This window comes from Gekko japonicus, unplaced genomic scaffold (assembly GCF_001447785.1).
Source record: "Gekko japonicus isolate JY-2015 unplaced genomic scaffold, Gekko_japonicus_V1.1 scaffold5722, whole genome shotgun sequence".
Taxonomy (NCBI): domain Eukaryota; kingdom Metazoa; phylum Chordata; class Lepidosauria; order Squamata; family Gekkonidae; genus Gekko; species Gekko japonicus.
In genome coordinates this window covers 1,061-12,241 of record NW_015164381.1, presented here as the reverse complement: position 1 = coordinate 12,241, position 11,181 = coordinate 1,061, and the positions used below count along the sequence as shown (strand labels likewise).

Sequence of the window (11,181 nt, the reverse complement as noted above, 5' to 3'; positions counted from 1 at the left end):
CCCAAAAATAGCGCTGGATTTTACCATTTTTCATTAACATATTCTCAGTTTTTAAAATCCCAGTTTGTGGTATGGCTTCATTCAGAGCATAACTGCATTCATTTTGTAATACTATTAAAAATTTGCATGTGGGTTTCAGCAACAATCATATATAAATTGTGTAATACGGTGAAGCGCGGCATGTGTCTGTAAAGATGCTGTGAAATACCATAGAGAAACAAATGTTGAATCTCAGCAATGAAAGTAGGAGAAACAAACAAACAAAAAATTACCGCAACAATATATCCCAACAAATATATCCATCAACAAACAATACTGAATGATTCCAGTATTCTTGCCTGGTTCCTTCAAAATTTAAAAGAGGAAATGGATTCTGGTGATGTTTGTTCTAGGTTCATAGTTTATCATAAGGAAGGTTGGAACTGCCTCCAGATTAATTTCAGCTGTCAGAAATCATATGGACTGTCCCAGGGCTCTTTTTGTAGAAAAAGCCCAGCAGGAACTCATTAGCATAATAGACCACACCCAACAGCAGGAACTCATTAGCATATTAGGCCACACCCCTGACAAGACAGCTCATTAGCACATTAGGCCACACCCCCATGTTACCAGAAGTGTGGTTATCCAGCCACACCCACCTTTTGCTTCTTATTCTGTTTACCTTGTTTGTTGTCAAAACCCAGGGCTTTTTTGTAGCGGGAACTCCTTTGCATGTTAGGCCACACACCCCTAATGTAGCCAATCCTAATGAGTTTCTGCTGTTGGGTGTGGCCTATTATGCTAATGAGTTCCTGCTGGGCGTGGCCAACTCAGGAGCCAGCCGGAACTCCGTTCCTGTGCGTTCCTGCTCAAAAATAGCCCTGGACTGTCCCTTTCCACCCCAAAGTACACCCTTGGTTGAACCAAAAAGGCAACATCAGCTGCTCACCTCAAAGACTTTAAGTGCCCGGGATGGCAACGAAGTCTTGGTTCCTTTGAGTGTGAATAGAAGATTCAACATGGCCATCCCATCTTTTTCTTCAAAGACAATGGTTTCCTTGGACTCAGCAGTCTCAGATGCAGCAGCAGCAGCTGCAGCAGCAGCAGCAGCAGCAGCAGCTTCTCTCTCCTTCCTGGCATCTTCAATGAGGCTCTGTCTTCTACCAATGAACTGTGGTGACTGGGACAAGCATAAGGGGGGGGAGAGAATAGCGTTCATCTACGAGAGTCAAGGAAACATCCTTCATCCTTTCCACTTTTACCATGTAAAAACTAAGGAGAGATTTGTGGGGAAAAGCAGCCCAGCCAGAGCAGGTTCTAGGGGGTCCCTCTCCTCCTCTCTGCTACCCACCACCGTGCCCCCCCATACCACCCTGCCCACCTGCTTGCATTCTCCTCCCCTTCCACCCACCCACCCGTGTATTCTTCTCCCACCCACTTGTGCATTTGCCCGCTCTCCTAGAGCTTCCTAACTGTATTGGGCAGTGTGTACAACTGGAAACACTGCTGCTCAGAGTGTTACTGACATTCACGCACACTGTTAGCACCCTCAGATGGGAGTATGGGGGATGCCAGGGCTCACAAGCAAGCAAATGGGCAGCAGGAGAAGTGAGTGAGTAGGCAGAGGTGGAAGAGGGCCCTTCCAGAAAACCTGGAGGTTATGCTCACCTCACCTCAGGGTATATTGATGCCAGTTTTGAGACCAACCCAATGACCGAAGATTTAAGAATCTTCTCAGTGTTGTAGTCCTCGCCAGTCTGTTTTTAAGAGTTTCTTCTTCTTTTTTGTCTTGCTTAATTTACTGAGTAATGTTTTCCTGCATACCCGAGTCCACTGAATAAACAGAGACCCCCTACTAGTCTAAGTGGTCCAATTGTGTGGCTTTCAGGGGTCATTTCGTGGAAAAAGAGCTAGGGGAACTCATTAGCATAACTCATTAGCATATGCCACACACCCTGACATCAGGGGCCCGGCGGTGGACCTGCAAGGCCGGTGGGAGTGCAAGGAAGCCCCGCCAAGGCCCTCCCTGGCCCCAGGCAGGCAGGGGTGGGGAGAGGCGGGGGGGGAGAGACTTACCCTCCCTCTTCTCCTGCCTCCTCCTGGCTGAATGAGGGCTGGAAGCGGGGTGGCCGGAAGCAGGGGGCGGGGCTTCATCATGTGCCCCGCCCCCCTGCACCTCACCCGGGGGAACTGTGTTCCCCCGCGATCCCCCCCGAAATGACCTCTGGTGGCTTTTATTATTCCTAGTACAGGAACCACGCGATGTACTATTAATATACTGAAAGTGCTTGGTGAAAAACTGAGCATTTCTTAGCAACTGGCTTTGATTACAAAACAATAAAAGGTTTAGCCTATGGTGCTTTAGGAACCAAAACTGTATAAAACGTAAATAAATAAATTGCAGGAGCAGGGATTATCTTTTGCATAAAGCAGAAAGGAAGCACTGGGTAGGTTTCAGCAGCTGCGCTACTAGAAGGGGGGGGGACGATGATAATATGTTCTGCTAGAACTGTAATTGGATGGTTTCTGAACAGAGTGGAAGTCAGCATATTAAAAATGTAGTAACAAATACTGCCTTAAGTGCATTAGACAATATGATATCCATCTATGTTCCTTAGAAATCTCTTTACTGAAATTCTGATATTTTAGACTGAGAGATTCTGGACATGTTCACTTAGAAGTAAATAACAACTGTGGAGTAATAGCATTAATAAGTATGTTATATTTCAGTGTTAGTAAATGTTTTAAATAAATAAACAACTATACCTAGGAGCAATATATCAGAGATAATTAATTGTCAAATGCATGTCCTTGAAGGATATTTTCTAAATGTGCATTTACCATTTTGCCTAGGTTAAACAAGGCATGATATGCTAAAATGTCATCCGCAAACATATTCAGCTGCTGACCCTACAACTATTCCACAGCTGGCTGCTCTTCAGGTGACACGATGACTGCTGATGCAATTGAACATGGGTATCAAGAAGATATGGAGCTGCCGTGGCTCAAGTGGTTAAGACGCTGAACTGCAGGCTGTGGAAGGTCGGTAGTTCAGCAGTTCAAGACCCAGGTTGCCACATGACGAAGTGAGCTCCTGTCTCTAGTTCCAGCTCCTGCCAACCTAGCAGTTCGAAAGCAAGAAATTGCAAGTAGATAAATAGGTACCACTTCGGTGGGAAGGTAACAGCGTTCCGTGCACCTTGGTGTTTAGTCATGCCGGCCACATGACCACGGCAACGTCTTCGGACAGCGCTGGCTCTTCGGCTTTGAAATGGAGATGAGCACCGCAACCCTAGAGTCGGCCTCAACTGGCTTTCGAGCAAGGGAGACCTTTACCTTTACTATCAAGAAGATGCATCTTATTTTGCTTTCTTCTCTTTGGAGGGCTGCCTGAAAATGTCTGTCATTTTATTAGTTAAGTTAGACTTTTTAAATTGTCTTTGTCACTCTGAAAGAGGCAAAATAGTCATTTCTTTCAGCTGCTTTCCAGTCATTTGGGGTTTTGAAAAACTCTGCCTGAAAATGTCTGTCATTTTATTAGTTAAGTTAGACTTTTTAAATTGTCTTTGCCACTCTGAAAGAGGCAAAATAGTCTGTGGTCTTTAAGAAGACCATATGACAAAGACATTGTTGTCTCAAAGTGTACACTCATTTCTTTCAGCTGGTTTCCAGTCATTTGGGGTTTTGAAAAACTCTAACATCTGCAGAACCTTTGGATATTGATGACAGGGAGATAAATGTATGCACGAAGAGCAACAAGAGCCATTTCATACTACCTTCAAAATTCTGGCTATTGCTACATGTGGTTATTTGCCCTGGGTTCAATGATGGAGGGGGTCCCTGCTTCCCCACAACTTTGCAGTCCATTTGTGCACCTCCTGGAGTTCTTCCGGTGAAGTTTTAGGTCTGGGAATGATCACAGCAAATCCCAGACGGCTGCCTTGTGGGTGGGAAAGTTTGGGTTTTCCCAGTCCTGCCCACGTGTCAGCCATTTTCCTGGCCCTAGTTCCACCCCTGTGGCCAGTCCCCACCATGCCACCAAATAGTGCTTTTTCAGTTCTTTACAACATCAGAAAACAAATACTGTTATATCAATATAACATTAAAACGATCTGTTTATCATTTTCTGTGAATTCCCAGTATCTAGCTTCTTTCATTACAGAGATAGGCCTTTCCCGTTGTATCTCCACAACACAAGGAGCTAAAGATATGAGCTGGAAATTTGCAGAAAATCATACACACATTGTTTTTGTTGTTGTTGTTCCGTCGCACAGTCGAGTTCGACTCTTCGCGACCCCATGGACCAGATCACGCCAGGCCTTCCTGTCTTCCGCCGTCCTCTGAAGTTTGCTCAATTTCATGTTCGTTGCATCGATGACACTGTCTAACCATCTCATCCTTTGCCGTCCCCGTCTTCTTTGACCTTCAATCTTTCCCAGCATCAGGGTCTTCTCCAGTGAGTGCTCCCTTCTCATTTGGTGGCCAAAGTATTTGAGCTTCAGTTTCATTATCTGGCCTTCCAGGGAACAGTCAGGGTTGATTTCTTTTAGGATTGACTGATCTGATCTTCTTGCAGTCCAAGGGACTCTCAAGAGTCTTCTCCAGCACCATACTTCAAAAGAATCTCTTCTTCGGCACTCGACGACAATTTAAATTGACAATTAACAATTGTCAATTTAAAAAACTCAAAAAGCCTGGGGTGGGGGGGTTGGCTGCTGTCAGGGGACTGGGGCAGGGAACTTGTGGGGAAATGAGCCATGTGGAAGCCTCATTGCTACTGTGCTATACCCAGCCATGGAAGCAATGGGAAAACTACACAAGCCCATGGAAAGCACCTCTGAATTAAGCTGTGATCTACCTCCAGCTCAAGTACCTGTGCCTCCTCTACTACTAACACGATGAGGTTTCTTTGTTGTGTTGACTGTCTTTGCTATTTATTATTTACAGTTTATCGTACAGTGTACTATAGAAATAGTAACTTTTGCCACACCATTAGGTGACTCATAATTAAATTAAAAATAACAACAGTGAGTTATGGTAAGTTTAGCTGGTTTCTATATTAATAGATTTTGAATTTAAATGTCAGTTTGACCTTGGAACTCAACCTTAGGAAATGAAACATCGAACTGTATGAAATGTATATTAATGTTCATGTAAAAATGTATTAAATTCTGTGGTAACTCAAATATTATTGACTACTGACTTTTCTGGCATTGCCAGCATTTAGATTCTGTCAAGTGTTGATGGCTACTGCATTATCCCCTTTGGATGACAAATGATGGTGCTGTATATCACCACACCAAGCATTTGTATATCCAGACGCTGGGTTGGATCCAGTGCAAAATTTCTGCTTGCACTAGTGCTCCTCTGCAAGCAGAAAAACTGAAGAAAAAGGCCATGGTAACCACTTGCCCGAAGTCAACCTTATTTTATCCTTACTTGCTTTCATGTTTGTGCATTATCTTGTGCAATCAGAATAGTGCTTAAGTCCCTTTTCCACTTGCACATAACTGCTGGTTCCAACCCAATATCTAGATACAAGTTTCCACTTGCACATCACTGCTGGTTCCAACCCAATATCTAGATAACATTCATCATCAAAATTCTCAGAGGAAGATTTTGAGGAGAACCTTTAAGAATAAAATAATGTCAGCCCGCAATTAAATAATTTGCATCCTTTCAGGCTGCCACTCCAGTGGATTTTGCAAACGAAATCACAGGCATTTCATTAATAGATGGTTAGAATGTATTTTGTTCTCATAAGTAGATGCCGCATGAAAAAAAATGTGTAAAACAGATTGAGCAAAAGTTTTAGGGGATTCCATCCTTATTGGCATTCTCTTTCAATTCTGTCATTTAAACAGAAAGCTTGGAAACCATAAAAATATTTTTTGCTGTTTAACTAAGATCATAGAAAGATACACAGAGATCTCAACATGAACATAAACACAGCATAAAGTGGGGTCTGTAGATTCTATGTCATAATATTTCGAATTCTGCTGCACGGTGTTTTTATTTACATCATTTATAATCCACCTTTCTTGTTGAGACTCAAGGGAGATTATGAAGCATGAGTCAATCTAAATTAACAGGGATGGGACTTCCAATAAACAACACAATGGACCACGCATGCGGTCGCCTTTTCACGTGGCCATGCGAACTAGCAGAGACAACAGAAGTAGAGGATCCTAGAGCCAGCCTATCGGGCTACCTGGATCCTTAAGGAAACCTATGGTTGCAGTAACTTTGTATATAGTCCTATTTCGGGTGTGGGTGGGTGTGTTGGGTGTGGTTTGTGCTTGTATCTGGCCGGCTACTGGATCTCAAGTTTTTCTAATTCTTAAGCAAAGTATGAGCTGAAATCACTACGCTATGCTATGCTTCAGTCTCAGGACTTTATAAAAGCATAACTCTTGATGCCAGGTTTTCTACATAATATATTTCACTTTTATTTTCTAAATCTAAATGTTTATGCTGGTGCACATCTCACATTATAAGGAGAAGAGAGAAGAAGAAGAGATTGGATTACAACAGACACCCTGTGAGGTAGAAGAAGAAGAAGAGATTGGATTTATACCCCACCCTTCACTACCCGAAGGAGTCTCAGAGCGGCTTACAAACTCCTGTCCCTTCCCCTCCCCACAACAGACACCCTGTGAGGTAGAAGAAGAAGAAGAGATTGGATTTATACCCCACCCTTCACTACCCGAAGGAGTCTCAGAGCGGCTTACAAACTCCTGTCCCTTCCCCTCCCCACAACAGACACCCTGTGAGGTAGAAGAAGAAGAAGAGATTGGATTTATACCCCACCCTTCACTACCCGAAGGAGTCTCAGAGCGGCTTACAAACTCCTGTCCCTTCCCCTCCCCACAACAGACACCCTGTGAGGTAGGTGGGGCTGAGAGAGCTCCGACAGAAACTGCTCTTGTTCAAGAACAGCTCTTATCAGAACTATGGCTTGGCCAAGGTCATCCAGCCAGGTGCAAGTGGAGGAGTGGGGAATCAAATCCGGTTCCCCAAGATTAGAGTCCGTGCACTTAACCACTACACCAAACTGGCCAACACAAACAAGAGATGTTGAATGGATGGAGATTTGTATGTGGGTGTAGACAAAGGGAGCACTAGACATGCTTCGTCAGGCAAAGAATCCTGAATCCTGATGCTCAGTATTCTACAGGAAGTGGCATGTTGTTGCCAGATTCTAACAGTTTCATGGCTGTTGTGGTACTGTCAAGTTGCAGCCGACTTATGGCAAATCCATGGGGCCCTCGCAGAGGAGGGAGAGCTTGTACCTGAATAAAGCTTGGTCTTAAAGGTGCCACTGGACTGTTTTGGACCGGGGGGGGGGGCTCTGCAACTTTCCTGGCTGCTTCTTGCTCTGACTGAGGGCTGCTGGGAGTAGGGGGTGGGGCTTGTTGCATGTGCCCACCCCCTGGGCTCTTTACTGCCGGAGCTCCGCTCCTGTGCGTTCCTGCAGGAAATGACCCCTGATTAGAATAATAGCTCATTAGCATATGCCATGCTTCCTGACATCACCAGAAGTGCTGTCAGAAGGGAAAGCAAAGAGAGGGGAGGCATCTTCAAAAACTTTCCCTTCCCCAGCTGCGTGTGACTCCAGAGAGAAGAGGTTTTAACTTTAAACCTCTTTTCTCTTCGCTTCCCCCCAACAGCCTGCCTTGGCAGGCTGGCTGGGGAAGGGGAGGCTTTTGAAGATGCCCCCCTTTTGCTTCCCCAGCCGGCCTGCAATGGCGGGCTGGGGAGGGAGTGAAGAGAGAAGGGGTTTAAAGTTTAAATCTCTCCTCTCCAGAGTCTATGGGGCCATAGAATAAAATGGAGAGATTGCACTGCTGCTGTGGTACAACTCTAGACGGAAAGAGTTTGGGGGTGGGGCAGGGAGCTGGGGGTGGGGCTTGCCGCCACCGCCATTTGTGCCTGCTCCTTGGCTCCCGGAGCAGCGCTCCATCGCGCTCCGGCCCCAAACGACCCCTGGTAGCCACAGAATTGGGTAACCTACAGCCCTTAAAGTACATCTTCCAAAATAAAGGGTGCCATCTAACATCTGTTGTGTTTCTACTGATTTTGAGAGCATGATACTTTTCCTGTTAGAGGCATGTTAGCACTAATGCAAATCAAGTCAAAAACAGTAGGAAGCATCAAAAATTTAGTGTGAGGGAAATCCATTCCTTTTTTTTTTAATCACCATATTCACTAGAGAATGTAACTCAAGACAGCTGCAACACAGAGGGAACGGCCTGAAACTGGCAGCATTGTGTTTTGCTAATACATTTGAAGACCTTTCTTTCAAGGTAACGCTTTATTAAAGGTCATACGATGGCCATTTGGGGACCACTGACCTTTACAGGTTATTATTCATCATTACATTCCTAAGCCTGATCCCTTTTCAATGCAGAAGAAACAAGGTTCATAGCCCTAAAGACAAATATACAGTCTTTAGCTGATTACTTCTGGAATTTCCCCAGTAATTTTAGTGGATTCACTTCTGTGCAAAGATTTTGGTCTGTAAGATAATGAATCTGGAATGTTTGCATCTTATTTGATTGTCTGCTCCAATCAACTTCCTATATGGAGAAAAGACTGATCTTCTACTTTTCCTGCACGATGGTAGCTGTGAAAAGGATCAGGCATGAGTCTCCTAACCAGGGGTCATTTCGTAGAAAAAGAGGTGCAGGAACTCATTAGCATAGCTCATTAGCATAACTTATTTGCATATGCCACACCCCCTGACATCCCTGGAAGTGTGTCAGAAGGCAACACCCACCGCTCAGGCTCCACTGGACTGTCCTCACAGATCTGTCCTCACAGAGGAGGGAGAGCTTGTACCTGAAGGCAGGATGGGGGGGACTCTGCAACTTACCTGGCTGCTTCTTGCTCCTTGTGGCCCGACTGAGGGCTGCTGGGAGCAGGGGGTCGGGCTTGTTGCATGTGCCCGCCCCCTGGGCTCCTTACTGCCGGAGCTCCGCTCCTGTGCGCTCCCACAAGAAATGACCCCTGCCTCCTAACACCACTGAAAGAGGAACTCATTAGCCTCGGGAGCTGTCTGCAATTTGTAGCATGATTGTTTCAGCTTGGAAGGGACTGCAGAGCCATTTGCTGGCACAGGATTGTCTTCCTGCGAGGGTCTTTCCCAAGTATAGTATAAAGAAAGATGAAGTAAGAACAGACAATACATTAGCATTCTAAGAGTTCCAGAAGTTGCCCAATTTGCCCAGCATCGGGACAAGGTTTTGCTGGCCAAGAAGGGAGACTTAGAACAGTACTGCCTGCACGTAGCCAAAGTCTGCCCAGATATGCTCCACTTGCCTCCACTAAACGTTGGTGGGTATAGTGAAATGGGCCCATTAGACAATGACTAAAACTCCCTATATGGAAACCTGTGTTGTATATTGGGAAAGGCACTGGGCTTGAACCAAGTAACTTGGGTTCAGATCAGTGCAGACCAAGGAAGCTCCCAGGGTAGTCTGGGGCACGTCCAATGATCTGTCAACAGAAGGCATCGCCAGGTGCAGAGCCTTCCCTATCTGCCTTTGTGATCTCAGGATCTCACCCCTTTCCTCAGTGGAGCCTCCATCCCATGTGAATGTCCTGTGACCATTGCTCCCTCTAAGCTGTGGAGTCTCGTGAGCCAAAATCCTACTTTGTGAGCTCCTGGCATTAAAGTTGTGAGCGAGCGGTTTGGCGGCTGCATCAGTTAGTTTGCTCTGGAGCCCTCCTTCCTGAGCGAAGACAAAAATGTGTGAGCGGGAGGCTAAAAAACTGTGAGCCGACACACTAACTCAGCTTAGAGGGAACACTGCCTGTGACCCCAGAAATCAACTTTAATGGGTCAAAAAGGACAGCTGGAGTGAAAGATCTGTGATCCTTGTACCCATCGATCTCTGGATCCAACCCACTGTCTCTCAGCCTAAGTGACTCTTACAGGATAGTCGCAAAGAAGCTGTCACCATCTGGAGCTCTGTCGAAGAAAGCAGGGGTTGCCACTGATAAATAAATTATCCGACTGCTCGCTGAGGCAAATTTCAGGTAGTCCTGACCAGTGTTCCCCCTAAGCTGAGCTAGTGTGAGCAAGCTCACAGTTTTTTAGCCTCCGGCTCACACCTTTTTGTCTCCGCTCAGGAAGGGATGGCTCCAGAGCAAACTAATTGGTGCGGTAGCCAAATGGCTCGCTCACCACTTGAATGCCAGTAGAATTTTTGCTCACAGGACTCCACAGCTTAGAGGGAGCATTGGTCCTGACATGTCTTGACTCCAGCTGCCTGCTTTCTTTACATGGCCGTGAAAATGAAATGGGGGGGGGGAGTCTCTCAAGTTGTACATTTAAAAATGCGTAGCATTGATTAAAGAGTAGGAAAAGATGAAGTGTGGGATGAAACACAAACTCCTCACTGCCCAAACTTGAATTTTACAAGCCTATCTCTTCCGACTAAAGAACAATTCTAAAATGGATTAAAGAACAATTCTAAAACAGTCTGCCTCAAGTGCCTCCCATGTAGTTTTCCTTTGTCTACATTTGTGCAAAAGAAAAAAATCTGCTTTTTCAATTTTTTAGGGAGGCAGCAAAATAGAGATAGATTGAGGTATTACTAAATTTGGAGACTAGGGTGCTTATGAAACTAAAACCTCACTTGTTAAATTACATCCATAATATTAAGGCATATGTCTTGTATTTGGCAGAAGACAACTTTGTCCTAATTTTTATTTAAATACAAATAACAATATACTTTTCAATTTATTTCCTGCTATTTTGGCCAGCAGCCTTATTTGGAAAGTAAACATCAGCCAAGATTCAAAACGGCCCCCATTGCTCAGGATATAAAAAGCTGCTTGGACTCAATCAAATTTACTTCTTTTACTTGGGATAGCAAATTCCAATGTCGTATCATGAATTATTTTCAGGACTTGTGTCAGTTTCTGAAGCCGTTTGCCCTGTTTCTTCACCTGGGCAAGTCAAAGATCTAAAGTCCTGGTATCTTTCATGGTGGATTTTTTGCTCCTACTCATTACAAATTTCTTACAAAAACATCACGTTTACATTTTGTATACAGGGGGAGATACGATTTCCACAACTTCCTGAGGATACCTAGGGTGTATTACATTCAGGGTTTACGTTCATGTAAGATCATCATAGATCATCATAGAAATTCTGCAGCTCTCACCATGAAGAGTACTCTTTCTGACATCTCC

General features: G+C 44.9%; 1 protein-coding gene across 1 annotated transcript in view; it reads right to left on the bottom strand.

Moving 5' to 3' along the window:
- TH (tyrosine hydroxylase) overlaps positions 1-11,181 on the bottom strand; it is a 37,598-nt gene that overhangs the window by 25,491 nt on the left and 926 nt on the right. The window contains exon 2 of the mRNA XM_015408894.1: positions 929-1,159. Coding sequence (XP_015264380.1) covers positions 929-1,159 — 231 coding nt within the window. The remainder of the gene's footprint in view (positions 1-928; positions 1,160-11,181) is intronic.